General features: G+C 56.0%; 6 protein-coding genes across 6 annotated transcripts; 4 read left to right on the top strand and 2 right to left on the bottom strand.

The window, feature by feature from the left end:
* Positions 1–109: 109 nt before the first annotated feature.
* On the top strand, positions 110–1,085 carry CMQ_849 (uncharacterized protein; the record flags this gene model as incomplete). Its single annotated transcript, XM_014317928.1, has 3 exons — positions 110–531; positions 606–916; positions 967–1,085. The coding sequence occupies 3 exons, from the start codon at positions 110–112 to the stop codon at positions 1,083–1,085; spliced, it is 852 nt and encodes a 283-aa protein (XP_014173403.1).
* A 996-nt stretch (positions 1,086–2,081) lies between these two features.
* On the top strand, positions 2,082–4,072 carry CMQ_1190 (malate oxidoreductase; the record flags this gene model as incomplete). The annotated part of the gene is made up of 4 exons (XM_014318269.1): positions 2,082–2,381; positions 2,438–2,927; positions 2,984–3,218; positions 3,286–4,072. 4 exons carry the CDS (start codon positions 2,082–2,084, stop codon positions 4,070–4,072), a joined length of 1,812 nt encoding a protein of 603 aa, XP_014173744.1.
* A 1,560-nt stretch (positions 4,073–5,632) lies between these two features.
* On the top strand, positions 5,633–8,689 carry CMQ_423 (c6 zinc finger domain containing protein; the record flags this gene model as incomplete). Its single annotated transcript, XM_014317502.1, has 1 exon — positions 5,633–8,689. One exon carries the CDS (start codon positions 5,633–5,635, stop codon positions 8,687–8,689), a length of 3,057 nt encoding a protein of 1,018 aa, XP_014172977.1.
* Positions 8,690–8,995: 306 nt separating this feature from the next.
* On the bottom strand, positions 8,996–10,228 carry CMQ_766 (aspartic proteinase; the record flags this gene model as incomplete). The annotated part of the gene is made up of 1 exon (XM_014317845.1): positions 8,996–10,228. The coding sequence occupies one exon, from the start codon at positions 10,226–10,228 to the stop codon at positions 8,996–8,998; it is 1,233 nt and encodes a 410-aa protein (XP_014173320.1).
* Positions 10,229–11,270: 1,042 nt separating this feature from the next.
* Positions 11,271–11,720, bottom strand: CMQ_780 (uncharacterized protein; the record flags this gene model as incomplete). Its single annotated transcript, XM_014317859.1, has 1 exon — positions 11,271–11,720. One exon carries the CDS (start codon positions 11,718–11,720, stop codon positions 11,271–11,273), a length of 450 nt encoding a protein of 149 aa, XP_014173334.1.
* A 1,219-nt stretch (positions 11,721–12,939) lies between these two features.
* CMQ_1615 (gaba permease) lies at positions 12,940–14,981 on the top strand (the record flags this gene model as incomplete). The annotated part of the gene is made up of 7 exons (XM_014318694.1): positions 12,940–13,051; positions 13,119–13,488; positions 13,550–13,871; positions 13,939–14,014; positions 14,083–14,171; positions 14,241–14,414; positions 14,478–14,981. The coding sequence occupies 7 exons, from the start codon at positions 12,940–12,942 to the stop codon at positions 14,979–14,981; spliced, it is 1,647 nt and encodes a 548-aa protein (XP_014174169.1).
* Between the last annotated feature and the right edge of the window lie 2,712 nt (positions 14,982–17,693).

Here is a 17,693-nt window from a genome sequence, read left to right as displayed (position 1 = left end):
CGAAAGGATCGTTAGTTTGGAGCTTAAAAGCAGTTGGTCTCTCGTAAGAGGGCAGTGAGAACTGATTGCGAGAGGCAAGACAGCTTTGCATCCTGTCCTCTTCCCATCGATGCATCACTCTGCTCTTCCTGCTCTCGTCGGCGCCCTGTGCCTGCTGCTCGCCGGCGGCACTGGCGCTGTGTCGTCCGTGTCGACCGACACTATGGCGACGTGGCTCAGCAATGGCGGCGTCGACCTCGCCGAAGCGGCGGCGCCCATGTGGTTCTTCGGACAGGCCATGGACGAGCCGCCGTGCTATCCGACAGCGGCGCTGGACAGCAGCAACGGCCAGGTAGCGTCAGTGGCGCTCTGCGACTGGCCCGACACGGGGTGCAACTGTCGGAAACCGGGCGTGGCCATCAGCAATCCAGGGCCGTCGTTTCCGGTGTACTTTTCCTTTCTGAAGTGTTCGAGCTCAGAGATCCGCGTGGTCTACAACCTCTTCTATCAAAAGGATGGCTTCAACCCGTCGGGAGTGTTTGGACATGCCTAGTAAGTTGGGTGAGAGAGGAGAGAGGGCAAAGAAAGAGAAAGAAAGAGAAGAGACAGTCATAGCTGACCATCAGCGACTGGGAACGCGTCGTCGTCAAGTGGACGCTCTCCGGCAGCTGGACGCCGTCGCACATCATGCTGTCGCAGCACTCGGGCTACCAGACGCTTGCCTGGGCCAAGATCCAGAACACGTTCAACACGGCCGACGTGTCGCTCTCGCGCGCCGGCTCCAACGGCCGGACAAACCTCGATCACGCAAAGGTCTATGTCGCCTGGTCCAAACATGCGCACTACAACACGCGCAATACCGGCTACAACGACGCGCTCTCACAGCTGACCGACAACGCTTTCCGCAGCCAGGACTGGTGGTACTTTCCCACGAGCAGTGCGTCCTTTTCTTTCCTTTTCCCTTATCGCTCCTCAGCTGACCATCAGGCGACTACATCCTCGCCGACAACTCCACCAGCGCTGGCAAGATCCTCGGAAGCTTCGACTGGGGCGATGCCACGAGCGATCCTCTCTCCGTCTACGAGGGGCTGTGCTCGGCATCGTAGCGGGTGGGCGGCCTGCTGGGCAGGGCGAGCTGATCGTGGGGCGGAGCCAAGGCTGGCAAATCGCTATCAGTGCATTAGTCAGCAATTATCCCCAGCTCTACCTATTTTAAGAGAAAAAGAGAAAATATTTTCCTCACTTAATCCCCTTTTCCTCAGAGCAACCTATCTCCTGACGGCGAACAAGCGCGCCCCCATGGCCGGTTGTGAAATGGCCAGCTTGATCCTGGTAGGTCTGTAGATGGATTTCTGGGCCTTGTTCGCGTCCTATTCCTGTTTTCCCGTCCTTCATCCCCGTCTCCTTTTTCTTTATTTGCCTCAAGCAGCTTCCCCATCCAGCCAGATCCTTTCGTGTGCTCCTGTGGCCTCGGCCGCAGGCTTTCCAGTCGCGACACGTCTTGTGTCAAAGCCGGAAATGGGCTTGGATGCAATCGTTTGGGGGAGGAGTTTTGGTCGGGGTGGCTAGGCTTCGGCCTGACTGCTGCGGCTGCTGCTCTTAGACAGCTGCAAGAACAAACAAAGGACCATCATAGTCCGCGCCCGCCGGCCTCTTCACGCCATTGCCCCCTTCCCTGTCAGAGGGGACAGGGGTAGGCTGAGGCTGTCTACCCACACGGGCGAGGCTCCAAGCGCTCCCACATTCGCTCGACCGAGCTGATCATGAAATATTCGTATCGCAGCCCAGATAGAGAGAAGTAGAGAGACCAGCGAGAATCCGGGTGCAGAAGGAATGTCAGGCCTGTCTAGCCCAATCGGCTCCTGCCTAATCAGGGCCAAAACCCCCACCATCTTCTGTCGAAAGAAGGCGCATACGTCATTCGCTGGACGTATCCGCGTCTCCGTGACGATCCTTGTATTTTGAGGGGAATTGGGACATTGCTTGGATACGGCTGGCTGTCTTTCAGGCTGTAATTTTGTCAGATATAATACAACGTACTTATTCCTCTTGCATTCTATTGCTTTTGACTTGCAGCTGTTTCCATAAACCCCTCCTCCATCATGTCCGACTCGTCCGGATCATCCAAGTTTGGCGAGCTGCAACTGGGCACCAGCGGTCCGCTGGAATGCGCTCTGCGCGGCCCAATGATGCTCAAGCACACCGTCTTCAACAAGGGCTCGGCCTTTACGGCAGCGGAACGTCGTGCCTTTGGCCTGACCGGTCTACTTCCTGCCAGCGTGCAGACGTTGGAGCAGCAGGTCGAGCGAGCCTACCAGCAGTACAGCAGCAGGCCCAATGACCTGGCCAAGAATACGTTTCTGTCCTCTCTGCGCGACCAGAGCCAGGTGCTGTTCTATCGGGTACGCAGACAGCAATAGGCAGCAAGCACGCAGACAACAGCTAACCAGGCCCACAGCTTGCCCAGGACCACATCAAGGAGATGTTCAGCGTGCTCTACACGCCCACCGAAGGCGACGCGATCCAAAACTACTCGCGCCTGTTCCGGCGGCCAGACGGCCTCTTCCTCAACATCCACGAGGTCGACCGGGTCTTCCGTGACATGTCGCAGTGGGGCCGACCCGAGGACATCGACTACATTGTCGTCACGGACGGCGAGGAGATCCTCGGCATTGGCGACCAGGGCGTCGGTGGCATCCTGATCTCGCTGGCAAAGCTGATCCTGACCACGCTGTGCGCCGGCATCCATCCCAACCGCACTCTCGGCGTGGTGCTCGACTGCGGCACCGACAACGAGCAGCTGCTGAACGACCCGCTCTACCTAGGCCTGCGCGAGAAGCGTGTCCGCGGCAGGCCCTATGACGTCCTCGTCGACACGTTTGTCAAGTCAGCCCGCAAGCTGTTTCCGCGCGCGTACATCCACTTTGAGGACTTTGGCCTCAACAACGGTGAGTTGGTGAGGCAGCAGATAGACAGTAGGCCCACTTGCTGATACGTGCAACAGCCAGACGCATCCTCGACATCTACCGGCCGCAGATTCCCTGCTTCAACGACGACATCCAAGGCACCGGTTGCGTGACCCTGGCCGCCATCCTGTCGGGCCTCCACGTCAGCCACAAGACTCTTGCCGACCTGCGTATGCTCATCTTTGGAGCTGGCACTGCCGGCGTCGGTATTGCCGATCAGGTGCGAGATGCCATCGCGACAGCAGGAGGCATCAGCAAGGAGGAAGCTTCTCAGTACATATGGTCAGAACAAGCGACAAAAGACTCTGTTCTACTCGCATTTGCTAACCAATCTCTGTAGGCTCATCGACAAACCCGGCCTGCTGACGAACGGCCTGGAGCTGTCCAGGGCGCAACAATCGTATGCCAGGGACCAGGCCGAATGGGACGGCAAGAAGACAGACCTACTCGGCGTGATTGAGACCATCCATCCCAACGTGCTTGTCGGCACATCGACGGTACCGGGCGCATTCACCAAGGATGTGGTGCAGGCCATGGCGGCACACACGGATCGGCCGATTATTCTGCCGCTGTCCAACCCGACACGACTACACGAGGCGGTGCCGGCAGACCTGCTGGCCTGGACGGATGGCCGAGCGCTGGTGGCAACGGGGTCGCCGTTCAAACCAGTGCGCGGCCCGTGGGGCGAAGACGGCGAAGAGGTGGAGTTTGAAATTGCCGAGTGCAACAACTCGGTCGTCTTCCCAGGCATCGGACTGGGCTCGATTTTGTGTCGGGCCAGCCGGGTGACAGACCGGATGCTGGTGGCAGCCGTGGAGGCCGTGGCCGAGCTCAGTCCAGCGCTCAAGGACCCGCGCAATCCGCTGCTGCCGGGCGTTGAGTCGGTGCGTCAGGTCAGCGTATGCATCGCGCGCAAGGTCATCCACGCGGCCGTGGACGAGGGTGTGGCCACGGAGCACGACATCCCGCTGGACGACGACGAGCTGCTGGCCGAGTGGATCCGCGAGCAGATGTGGAAGGCCGACTACCGGCGGCTCAAGTGCGTGCCTGTGGAGTACGCTAGCTATGAGGCGTTGGGGCTGCAGCGGCAAGCCGGCACGTTTAGTCGTCGTGACAGCTGGGCGTAGGTTTGCGTGGACGATTAGACGCTACAGATTTAGACAGTGGACTAGACGGAGCGTTGGTGAATGGGATGTTTTGGTAAATACGTACCGGGAAAGATGGTCATCCATTGGTGCTTGCAAATGAAGCATATGAAGAGTGAAAGCCTGTACATAGTAGACTGATCTCCGACTACGGAACAGCTCAAAGCGAAGATAAACAATCGGGTTCGGCTCATTCGTCGACCAACGAACACGCAAGGTTCGGAACTGGTCATCGGTCCCGCCCCTGTTGATAAGGCGGTTCGTCGTACATAGTATTGGCCGGTTTGTGACAATGCTACTATGTACGTCGTATGGATGGCTCAGCTGGACCCATGCAGGACGGATCCTTGCTCCACCCCTTTTATTCCCCAGACCAACATGGTGTCCGCTTTACTCGTTCAGGAAGGAGGAAAGTGATAAAGTGATTCTGTCAACAGCCTTGTGCATACATACGGAGTAGCTGCTATACGACGTACTGATATCAAAGCCGTCGAGCCAACGAGAAGCAGAATCAGACAAATCGCAGGCCAGCCAAAGAGCTTGTTGACCGAAAGTAATCGAGGCGGTCACATGTCTGCAGATGCTGCCATCAGGGCCGTCCCATGGAGCGACAATCACGACTCTCCGTCTGCCCGTCATCATCGTCGTCGCTTCGCTGCTCGCCGACGTCGTCTACCCCTGCTGTCGGGCCCATGTGTATTCGCCACCGCCCCGTCGTCGTAGTTGTCAATGGCGGATGAACGACATTACGACACACAGCTTACGTAACGTAGACCATCGTGCCTTCCTTGGTATTGGACTGCTGAGTACGCTTGATAAGTCGTAGTCCATCACTTGGATAATTTTGTATTTGCTTCAATCAACACCGACAAATGTGAGCAGCACAATCAATGCCTCCGTACGTCGAGCACCCCCGGAGTTGTCGAAAAGTCCGGGCTGCGCTATTACGACCCGCGTGGAGATCGAGATATGGATCCCCGTCGTGGATTCAGCTCGCACGTTCACCGCCAGCAGCAGCTGCCGTTCCGACGACTCCGGCACGCCTCCCGGGTCCGGGCAGAACAGAGACACATGTCCACCACGATTGCTACAGCATGCTGGGCAGAGGCGGGCCCGGTGAGGCCAGAGACAGGACACGGCAGTTGGCCCGACTGGGCAAACGGAAATAGCCAAAGGAAACAGGCTTGTCGATCCTTCCGCTAATTAGCCTGCATTGGGTGCAAATTGTTGCAAATTAGCTGCATAAAGGGGCCCCAGGATGGAGCAAACTCGGCTTTCACCGGACTTACCGTTTGTGACTAATGACGCCTAGAGGCTGAGCGGCGACTCCGCAACAGGGCCCAGGCAATTAGCGAAGCAGCTATCAACGGCATCTTCCATCCCCCATCGGAATTCTCCGCGGCTCCTGCAGCCACAGGCATTTACGGCGGTCAACCTGCTTTTCCGTCGTGACACGGCCGTTATTGTGTGTCCGTCTGCACTGACCGGTCCTGTCTGCAGTCAGCAGCAAGAAGCAACGGCCAAGCAAGGCAAAAGACTAAGATGCCCGCGGCGTTTACGGGCTCGACCTCGCGGCTGACGAAGCGGCCACATGGCGAGGGCAGCCACGCGGGCGCGGCGAACACAGCCGACACGGCAGCAGCAGCGGCAGCAGCAGCAGCAGTGGCAGCAGATGAAGATGCAGCCAACCGGGTGAAGCTGCCGCGTCTGGAGCGGGCGGGCGACGATTTCTCGAGTGTGGTCAAGAGCAAGCTGCAGTCGTGCACGCGCACAGGACAGGCATGTGATCGCTGCAAGGTGCGCAAGATCCGCTGCGATGCCCTACCCGAGGGCTGCTCGCACTGCATCAGCCAGAAGCTGGAGTGCTACGTGACAGACCGAATCAGTGGGCGGACCGAGCGACGCGGCTACCTGCAAGAGCTGGAGCGCGAGAAGCTGGCGATGCAGGCGCACATACAGCAGCTGCAGGTGCTGCTACAGAAACAGGGTGTCGAGGTGCTGCCGTGGCGGTGGTCAGCTTATTCGCCCGTCTATCCGCCGGACGTGGCCGTGGACGCTAATGGCGGCGTGGTGCAGGACGCGGCAAACCCGTGGTCCTATCTGGGCTCGGTGTGGTACAAGGGCAAGGGGAGCAGCAGCAGCGACGGTGACGACAGCGGCAACGGGAGTGGTGGAAGTGGGAGCAGCACAGCACTTACGAAGACGACGACAGCAACATCAGCAGAAACAGACCACTACGTGTCGGAATACGCCAGCGCGTCGGCCCTACAGTCGGTTCCGACAGACAGCTATCTGGGCGTTTATGCAGACCGGTCGCCGCTCAACTCGGTCAACGGCACGCAGGTATCGATCCTGGGCACGCTGCTGGACATTGACGTCAGCCCGTCGGCCGTCGAGCCGGAGCCGTCGACGATCTACCACGAGCCAACCGGACTGTACAACCGGTCGCTCGGGTCGTTTTTCCGGTCTTTTATGAACATCAATCCGCCACTGCAGGACGTGGAGCTGCCGTCACGCTCGGACGCATTCGAGTACTCGGAGTGGTACTTTCTGATCGTGCAGCCGTTCCTCCCAATATTACACAAGCCGTCGTACATGGCGCTGCTGGCACGCATCTACGACGACGCCAAGTACCAGGCAACGACATCGGAACTGGTGATTGTGCACATGGTGTTTGCCACCATATACTTCCAGTATGGGACGCGCAACCGGGAGGAGCCCGGACGGCAGATGCAGCTGCACGACCTCTCCAACAAGCACTACCACTGGGCACTCAGCAAGGTGTGCGACCTGATGTGTGATTGGTCGCTGACGGCCGTGCAGGCCGTGCTGCTGATCACGGCATACACGCGGGCCTTTCCCAAGCCGGGCTGCGGATCCACAATGTCCAAGCTCAGTCTGATGAAGGCGATCGACCTGGGGTTGCACCGGGTGCCGGCGAGCACGCCGAGCACGACGACGCTAGACATTGAGATGCGGCGGCGGTGCTGGTGGACGTCGTTGATGCTGTGCATCACGCTCAACGGACGGCTGGGCCGGCCGATGCCGATTTCGCTGCGCGAGTTCGACACAGACTTGCCGTTAGCAGTGCCGGACGAGTACCTGACGGCCGAAGGGATCACGGACCTGAGCAAGGTGGGGTCGTGTGTGTATCTGTTTAGCCTGCACGCGTTCCGGTGCACGCCGCTGTTCATGGAGATGTTCTCGACCATTTACGGGGCGCGTCGGGACCCGCGACGGTACGAGGCCACGATCCGGGACCTGGACCGGCAGTATTGGGCGATCGAGGCGGACCTGCCGACGGAGCTGCGGACAGACCGGTGCAAGCCGACGGAGATGGTGGGCGCGCTGTACGCGGAGGCGATCATGCTGGAGTTCCGGCTGTGTCTATGGCACCCGTCCGTCTGTCTGTCGACGGACTCGGAGGTGCGGGCACACAGCACGCGCATCTGCGAGGACGCGGCACGGCGGCTGCTCAAGGTGGTGCAGCGGCTGCTGGCCTTCAAGTCGCTGGACACGACATGGTACCAGATGTCGGTCTACTGCGCCGCCATGTTCTCGACCGTGGCCGGCGTGTGGGAGCGTCGTTTTACCGCCACGCGCGAGGAGGTCGAGGTGCTGCAGGACGAGATGAGCATCTGGCTGTCGGTCATTGCGGAGATCGGCCTGATGACGGGAGCCTCGACCAACAGCCAGCCATTCAACAGCAAGCTGACCCACATCTGCGCACGTACCATCTCATGGATCCTGCGCGACATGCCGGATGGGGGTAGTGGTGGTTTTGGGAGAGGGATTGGGAGTGGGAGTGGAACTGGTATGAGTGGTGGTGGTGGTGGTGGTGGTGGTAGTAGGAGTGGCAACAACAACGCAAACACGCACCCGAGCAACGGTCACATTGACAGCGTGGCCATCAAGCTCGAGGCCGAAGCCCGGCGCAAGCTCGAAGACCGCATAGACAACAACGAGTCCATATCGAACATATATGGCCACGGCAGCAGCTCGGCTGCGGCGAACTCGACGACGACGACGACCATCACTACTACTACTACTACTAGCAGCAATGCATACGGTCCTGTGTCGATGTCGTACACGCCAATGGCCCTGGACGACAACAGCGGTCATCGTCAGCAGCAGCAGCAGCAGCAGCAACAACACCTTTCACACCACCAGAATCATCTGCATCACATACAACAGCCGCCCTACATGTATGCCACATCGCCAGACGGCAGCTTCTTGACGGAGGCCCAAGCAGCAGCAGCGTCTACAGGCGCTGCCGGACACCCTGCAGCGACCGGCTCCTCGGCTGCCGGGGCGACAGCCAACAACACGTGGACCGACTGGACGGCAGCCATCGCGGCCAGCAACAGCCAGGACCGTTTTGCTAGTGCCGACGCGCTGCTCGACCTCAGCGTGCTGCACCAGCGACTGGCACCGATGCCGCCGCCATCGTCGACGAGCGTGGACGGAAACGAGGCCGGTCAACAGGCAGCAGCAGCACAACAGGCGGCAGCAGCACAACAGGCGGCAGCAGCAGCACAGGCAGTGCCGGGGCCAACAGAGTGGCCGCTGCTGCTGTACAACGAGAATGCCGGGCTGTAAGGGGGTGGAGTTGTTATCTGCTCGGTTCAACATGTCACGTGGATGTAGTACACTCAGTTGGTTTTCATTGGTCCATTCATCTGTCCTAGCTCATAATAGTATCTTGACAGCATTTTTGAATTGATTGCATGAGCGAAAAAGGAAATAAGCAAAGAAAAGGATCAAATATGGGCAAGAATCGAAGAAGGAGAGAGACCGGAGACGGGGACGTCCTCGGCCGAGAATATCCCTATGACGGGCTGTACATTGATGGGTGTGAGGCGGGCGCAAGGCCAATGCCGGCGAATGCAAGCGAGTGCAAGACGCTTACAGGGTCTTGGGAGCAAAGCCCAGCTTCGGGGTGGCGTCAAAGATGACAAAGGCGGCCTTGAGAGCGACGTCACCGAAGATGGAGAAGCCAATGGAGCTGTCGGACTGGATGCCACCGAAGTAGGTGGACGAGTCGATGGCAGCATACTTGATGTAGGAAGCCGGGACGGTGAAGGCAACACCCTCGACGTAGTACGTGAAGGCAGGCAGAGTGGCGCTGCTAGGGAAGGTGTAGCCGCCCTGGCTGCTGTCGTAGGAAGCGCCAGAGACGCCGGCGTAGTAGGCATCGACAACGGCGTCCGGCAGCAGCAGCAGGGTGGTGCCGGTGTCAGCAATGCCGGAGATGGAGGTGCCCTTCTTGGCAGCGTTGCCAATCTTGTAGCCATCAGCAGTGAAGCCCCAGAAGCCCTTGGCGTTGTCGACATCGGTGTAGGTGATGCTGCCGGTGTGAGCAGCAGAGTCGATGTAGCCAAAGTTGTACTTGCCGGCCTTGCCGTGCTTCAGGTCGACGGTGAAGAGGGCAGAGTCGAGCGAGTCCTGGGCGTTGTCGAAGAAGGTGTTCTGCTGGTCGGGCAGAACGGCGTTGATGGAGCTAAAGGCAAGACCGAGAAGGCCGGAGCTGGCCGTGTCGGACGTGAAGGAGGACGAGACGGTCTTGGCCGACTCGACGGCTTGGCTCTGGACCGAGAGACCGCCGACGGAGACGACGTCAGTGTAGACATCGCCGCTCGACGTGCTGTCATCACCGTACTTGATCTTCCAGGTGGCGCCCGTCAGCTTCTCAGACGAGCTGCTGCTGGCCGGCTTGTAGAGCGTCTGGCCGTCGACGGAGCCGGACGGGGTCTCGGTGCTGAAAACCCAGAGGTCAGACGAACCGGTGTCGAAGTCGAGGTGGAGAGTCTGAGCCGGCGTGCCAATCTGCACGGGCGTCAAGTACTCCGAATCGTCGGACGTGGGCGTGTTGGTGGCACTGCCGGTGTCACGACGCGAGACAGCCTGGTCGGCCTGAATCTTGGCCACGGCCGCCTCCAGGTCGGTCGGCAGAGCGACGCCATACTTGCGGTAGGCCTTGGCCAGCGCCAGAGGACCGTGGTGGCCGGTGAACTGCTCGTTGCGCACCTGGTGGATCGAGAAGTTGCTCGTCGAGACAGGCACGCCAATGCGCGCCGGCATGGCCGAGACGGCGCTGACGGCGGCAAGAGCCACCGTGAGGAAGGTGGTGGACGGCATATTTCTGGAGGTCTGGCAAGTCTGGCAGGAGAGGCTGGAGGCTGGAGACGGGATGAGATGTAGAGGAGAGGTGAGAAGTGAGGATGAGGAGTAATATCGAGAGAGAGAGTCCGGACGAGACCGTCCTTTTATGGCTGCTCGACGCTCGTATTGTCCGACGGCCAGACTGCCCAGAAGGGTAGCTGCTCGCACCGGCCGGCGCCATCCGTGCGTATCGTGAAAGCACGCAATGCTGTCGACGAGGCCGTTGTCCGCACGCAGGCCTGACCTTCTTCTTTCATGTTAGCCGGGCCTTCGTCACGGCATGGCCGATCCAGCTGCGCCCGCCAAGCGAGGGATCGACGTGGTAGAAGACGGAAGAAGCAGCAGGTCGTCGGCCACACGTCTGCTATCTTGCTGTCCTGCCGTCTTCAGACGAGGATCCCTGGTGATGGCCGGTGCCTGGTTGGCGACCTTGGGGCAGAATTAAGCATTGTGGGGCCCATCTCAAAACGGCGGACGACGGACGACTGGACGGATGGCTGTTGGGGGCGACGGTTTAGAGTTGGCCTGCCATAGTCAGTGTGGCAGCGGCCTCCAAGTGTCCAAGAAGACGTGCCGCAGCGGCAGAGAACAGCCTTGTCCGTTCGGGGAAGGTGGATGCATGCTGGCGATCCGGCATGGCTCGCTCGTACAATGTGTATTATGTGTACCATGTTCACGGAGTACTGCGCCGCATCGAGACACTCCGCCTCTGGTTGATGGCCCGCTCGTCTGATGAAGAAGGTCGAATGCCAGAGACGCATATTCAGGCCATTGGCTCAGAATAGACACAAGGTTAATTTCAGTCCGACCATTAGCTGCCTTAGCGCCCGGTTCCCAAAGAGGAAAGTGCCATGGCTGAGCCCCTGTCAGTGTCATCGTGCCGATCCCTCGTCTATCATGAGAGTCGCCACCGATTGGGCCTTATCGCGCAACACTGGCCGGCCGAACCTGCCAAAACCGGTGAAATGTCCTGCATAAACCTGATCACGTTATCCTATTATCCCATTTGCCCTCTTGGTCACCTCTTGCAAACCCACGTCCGTCCGTTCTTCCAGAACGTCTGCATACATAGCAGCACTGCCCCCCTGTCGCTCTTGATGGGGATACGATGCCGATATGCAGAGCGCCTGCGGACAGCCAATCCGGAGCGGCAGACGGGCGTCCACCAGACCGGGGCCTGTTTCGCCAAGGCCGCTGAAAGCAGGAAAGCCCGCCGTTGCACAGGTCCTGATCCATACGAGTACGTGATGCCTTCTCGTACACAGCACTTTGTCGGGCATCCACCGCTGATAACGCAGATAGCGCAGACGGCGCCGTTTAGCCTTCCGGAATAGTCGACATCCTCCTGCCCTGTCTGGAGAGCAGCACGAAGATGCCATTGCAATCGAGAGACGAGCCGAGGCAGTCGAACGACCTGTTGCATGACGCCATTTGTGTCCTGTGATAGGGGTTCGGGCCTTTCTGCCATGGGAGTGTCATTGACTCGTATATGCCTCTGGCCAAACGTTGCTGTGGACTTGTCGAATTTTCTTCGATGGGGGGGGGCCAGGCAGTCTCGACAGAGCAGCCGAACTCTTCCTGCTAGCAGCACAGGCAATTCGGTGATGGCGTGTCCTTTGACAAAGACAGCGTCAACAGCAGGCACCTGGAAGCATCGTGAAGCTTGGTTGCACCTATCGCCAGGTCACCGACTTCACCATGTCGTCGAACATGACCACACAAGACCAGAAGAGACAGAGAAGAAGAAGGAAGAGGTATGGCACCTTTAAATGACGACCGAGATCGTTATCAGCATCAGCTACTCGGAACTCTCCGACAACAGGCACCATGAACGATCAGACATGCTTCAACTTGCCTGCCGGCCGTTGTGTGCCTGAAATATGCCGACAGCCACGGCACTTGATACTGTTTAGTGTCGATTCGCGACGTTCTTATCGCCCAGCTGCCCCCCAAACGGCACGCCTAAGCGAATGCTTCCCACCCATATGCAGGGCCATGATAACGTCCGAGAGCCTTCCGCATACCGAAGCCATGGATCTCTGCAGCATCTCTGCCAGGACGCCTCCCACCTCGTCTGCGCTTATCGAGCTTATCGAGCTTATCACACTTGCATGAGCCTCGTCTATCGGCCGACCTGGCTGCAACGCCAGAATCTCAGAATCTCTCCGGTCATGGAATGGACTGATACCAGTCTCTTGGAAGGAAAAATACACGCGAGACCATCTGATTGACAGCACAATTGCTATGTGTTCTTTTCAAGTGACGTTCCTATCGCTGTCTGTGCCATGCTGCTCGGAAAGCTTCGCCGACTTCCGCTGTGATCTGCAAACGGTCTACACATCTTCGGGGTCGTCTCGCACCTCTTATCTATGCCATGCTCCATCCCTATTCGTCCGTATTCCAGCAAGGTACTTTACAGACGACTGCGCTCGGAAAGTCGCAATTCGACCGAAGCCCACAATCAATCTTATCTCCTCATCTCATGGCAAGCATACAGGCCATCGGAAGCTTTATATAGATGTCGTTGCATGCACCTTGAGCATCGTTGCAGTGACCGAATTCTTGCTGTTCCAACGTGCCGCTCATTCTACCGGTCTACCGCTTCTGCAACAAGCCTGCACTTTCGTACACGTGAACCTGGTGCACGGCAAATCCCGAGACCAGCTGCCAACGTCATAGCCACGGCAATGGCGACTAAACCCGTGTCCGACATAGAGGCTTTGGCCCAAGATGACCCCCATACGGCGATCCCGGAGGGAGGCATGCCGCTCTCAGGCACAGCTGATGCTGAGCTTCTGGGTATGTCTCTCTGTCCTTGCACTATCTACTGCTGCTGCTGCTGCTACTGCTGACCGACACTCTGCAGCCAAGATGGGCTACAAGCAGGAGCTGAAGCGCAACTTCAGCACGCTCGAGGTCTTTGGCATCGCCTTTTCCATCATGGGCTTGCTGCCGTCCATCGCCAGCACGCTGTCCTTCTCGCTGCCAGCCGGCGGTTCCGGCATGGTCTGGTCCTGGTTCCTGGCCAGCGGCTGCATCTTCATGGTCGGCCTGGCCATGGCTGATCTCGGCAGCGCCATGCCCACGAGCGGCGGCCTCTACTACTGGACGCACTACTACGCCAGTCCACGCACACGCAACTACCTCTGCTTCCTGGTCGGCTACAGCAACAGTCTCGGCCTCGTCGGCGGCCTCTGCAGCATCGACTACGGCTTTGCCCTGATGTTCTGCTCTGTGTGCGTCCTCTCCTCTGCCTCGATTTGTTTTCGCTCCCGTCCGATCGCTGACAAGAAATAGCATCGTCGTCTCCAAGGACGGCAACTGGGAGCCGTCCAACGGAATCGTATACGTCGTCTTCCTCGTCTGCGTCCTGACCCACGGCGTCCTGGCCTCGGTCTTGAATAAGTATATGGCCAAGCTGCAGTCTGTCGCCGTATTTATGAACATCGCCCTGATCCTGTCGACCATCATCGCGCTGCCCATCGGGATGAAGAACGCTCGCAACGACGGCCACTTTATTTTTGCCTCGCTGCAGAACCTCACCACCTGGCCCAAGGGCTGGGCTTTCATGCTCGCCTGGCTGTCGCCCATCTGGACCATTGGCGCGTTTGATTCCTGCGTGAGTTTTCTTCCTCTTCGCCAGCCTTTGCCAAGCACATATTCTCACTCATCTCCCGTCTGTTCAGGTTCACATGTCCGAGGAAGCTTCCAACGCGGCAAAAGCCGTGCCTCTGGGCATCTTGTCGTCTATCGGCATGTGCTGTAAGTCTCCACAATGCAGCCCCCACTCTGTCATGTGTCCATGCTTACATGGACTGCTTGCTGAACAGGGGGTCTCGGCTTCGTCATCGTCATCGTTCTGGCCGCGTGCATCGACCCGAATCTGGAGAACGTGCTTGGCTCTTCCTTTGGTCAGCCAGTAAGAACAATACCTGCTGCTCTTCCCATCTTTGTCCGTGACTGGTTCTGATTTATCCCGCACTCTTAGATGGCCCAGATCTACTACGACGCGTTCGGAAAGAAGGGCACCCTGGGCTTCATGTCCTTTCTCTTCATCGTGCAGTACCTGATGGGCCTTTCGATCGTTGTGGCATCCTCGCGCCAGATGTGGGCATTCTCGCGGGACGGCGCCCTCCCGTTTTCGTCCTTCTTCCGGCCTATCGTAAGCACCGACTGATGATCCCTAATGTACGATGCTAGGCTTTGTGCTGACCCCCACAACCAGTCCAAGACGTTTGGCTACATTCCGCTGCGCACCATCTGGGGCAGCGTCTTCCTGGCCATCATCCTCGGCCTCCTGTGTCTGATCGCATCGGCCGCCGCGTCGGCTCTCTTCTCGCTCGCCGTCGCCGGCAACAATCTGGCCTGGGGTCTGCCCATCTTCTCTCGCATTGTCTGGGGTAACGCGCGATTTACACCCGGCGCCTTTTACACCGGCGCTTTCTCCAAGCCAATTGCCTGGTTCTCCGTCGTATTCCTGTGCTTCGGCATCGTCCTGTCCATGTTCCCGTTGTCTGGCCCGAACCCGGATCCCCAGTCGATGAACTACACCGTCGTCATCAACATGGGTGTGTGGGGCAGCGCATCGCTCTACTACTTGATCGACGCGCGGAAGTGGTTCACGGGCCCGAAGACGACGCTCGACGACGAAGGCATCGCTGGCGTTGACGCGCCCGAGCTGGCCAGCTCTGACGAAGCGGTGGAGTCCGAAAAGCAGAAGCAGGGGTAGATGCCCTGGATTGTGCTATTTTCAGTACGGAGTAGAGGGTCTAATAAGAACCAGTTTGTGCCTGTGGACTGACAGCACCGCAGCTGCCTAGCATGCAGTCGTATTTTGTCGCTCTGTGAGCAAGGTTGCGTTCGTGGGGGAATGCAACAGCAGGACAGATCTCGGTCCTCATGGCAGATGAGTCCACAAATCAGGAAATGAGGCGCCATCCAATCCGGAGCACCCCATACCTACCGAAGATCTTTTCCCGATGGGAAGCGGCCGAACCAGGATTGTGCTCGTATATGGAAGATATCTCAATAGCATCTTACATATATACGGAGTAGTAGATCGATTTCGGCTCGACGATTGATTCAAGCCATCGGTGGAAAAAGGAGGCTGCAATATACGTTCCACTAACTTCAGTCGGCATTGTCATTCTCAACTCGAGATGCTTTCTTTTCTGATGATCTGTACCGTATAGAATATTTCACTGTACTCCGGTATACGAACGCCGCTTTCCTTTTTCGTCGGGGACAATTCCCACTAGTTCTAGTCGTACGAGTACAACAGGGAGATACTACTTGAGTTTGTATCACGAGTTCATGTACGGACAATGTAGATACATGCATCTTTCAAACTTCATGATGGAATGTCGATCACGTGGCGTCACAACTTGCAACACGTGCGTTATGACTCACCAACCGAGCAAGACACCTAATTGTTTCTCACATTATGTCGTGCTTCGAAAGTTCCAGAATCAGTAGAGCGGTCAACGTTAAAATAGCTTGAATCCCTCAAAAGTCCGGAAAGAACAGCATTGTCAATTTTGGCCTATCTTGGCATGTCACCTCTATGGCCATTGTGTTCCGTGGGCACGAACAGCTGACGACAGTTTTGTTTTTCGAGGCTGCTTGTGATTTTGACTGAGTACTGAACCAGTCATTCAATTGGTGATCGGACAATGGGGATCGGGAATCCGGTTAGAGACAGATGAAGCTATCGCTATGTAAGATAATATACATACGGAGTAGTAACACAGCAAGCCTAGACCTACGCTACATTCTTTTCGACAAACGGAGTACTTCCAAACAATCTGTATCATAAGCGGGAACAACAGCAACTGTAGATCTTTGCACTGCCTTGCCGCCTAAGAAGGATACAGCAGTTGGGCAGGTAGTAAAGAGCCCCCACTGTTTTAGTTTTTGCTGACCCCGTCACATTTGCCCAGTTGATTGTGGGCCGGCCTAGCGCTTCAAGGCTTGGCCCACCGGCCGGATATGAGAGGATTGTACAGAGGTCGCTACCAAAAGTCCTTTCTGACCGCCTTAGACCCACAAATCTAAATAATGCCGGCAGAATTATTTGTTTACTTTTCCGTGCCGCTGCTGCCGCTGCTGCCGCTGCTGCCGTCGCGCCTTTTGTTTTTTCTTACATCTAATTCATTATGCCTTCATACGATATTGCTACCCGGGCGCAGGCCCTTAGCTTAAAGCTATTCGGTGCTACGAATAATCAAAGCGAAGCCTTTACTGGTATTTCTGCACGGCAGGTACATCTACTTCTTAATAAAGCTATTAGCCGTGGCTTTAATATTAATGCACGCCCGCCGGTTATACTCGATATCCACGTTGTAGACGGTTGTAACGCCGCCCCAGGAAGGGGACCGACGCAGGCTACGCGCAAGCCGTACGCAGTATGCGCACAGCGTATTAGATGCACATCGTGAACTAGAAGCGGTGCTGGTGGCGCAGGCTGCGTGGCGCAGTGTTAAAGGTGTACTTGGGTAGGCCAGGTAAGTCAGGCAGGCAAGGAGGTATCTTCTTAACAGGAGGAAGCAGCCGTATATTCAATAGCTAATTCTTGCCTTCTTTTTATTTAATAATTTCTCTCCTTGTCCATTTTTTTAATTTTTTTCTTCTATTTTATCTTTTTTCCTGTCATTGTAATTTTTTTATTTTTGATTTTCATTTTTTTTTTATTTTCATTCTCCCCTTCCATTTTTCTCTTATAATTAATGGACCTTTCTCGTGTTTTAGTGATATTTACTCGAATTCTCATTTTTTATTTTTTTTTGCCTCCGATTTTTCTTGTTTCTCTTGTTTTTTTTATCTTACCTTCTTAGCTTTTTTCTTTTTCCTCTTTTTTTTATTTTTTTCCCGCCCTTTTATACTTTACCCTTATATTTATTTCAAAGATTTTTTTTTATATTCTTTTTTTTAATTCTTAATTTATACAACTTACCTGTTTTTAGTATTTATTGTTATTTCCTAGACCTTTTGTTTTACTCTTATCCCAGACCGTATAACTGCATTTTAATTGTTTCTTATATTTATTTTAACCATACCCATCTCCTTTTTTTTCCTCTTTACTAATTTTTTTTTACCTCTTTATTTCTCATTTTTCGTTCTCCCTGCTTCTTTTTTTTATTTTTTTTCCTTGTCTCTTTTTTATTATTATCCCTGTCTCTCTCCTTCTTCCTTTTTCTATTTTTCTCTTCTTTCAACTTATCTTTTTTTTCTTTTCTTTTTTTTTTTTTTCTTTCCTTTTTCAACTTTTTTCGCTTTCTTCTTTATTTTTTATCTTATCTCTTCTTCGCTATTTTATCCTATCCCTAGTACTCCTCTCATCTTCAATATTTTTTTATTATTACTCCCTCTTTCTTTTTTTTTTTTATTTTATTGTAGTCCTTTGTCACTTTGGTGTAGATACTTATCTTTATAAATGTAGCAA

The sequence above is a fragment of the Grosmannia clavigera genome (genome assembly GCF_000143105.1).
Source record: "Grosmannia clavigera kw1407 unplaced genomic scaffold GCSC_140, whole genome shotgun sequence".
Lineage (NCBI taxonomy): Eukaryota > Fungi > Ascomycota > Sordariomycetes > Ophiostomatales > Ophiostomataceae > Leptographium > Leptographium clavigerum.
Note: the sequence above shows the minus strand (reverse complement) of the source record. Positions and strands in the feature narration are given on the sequence as shown.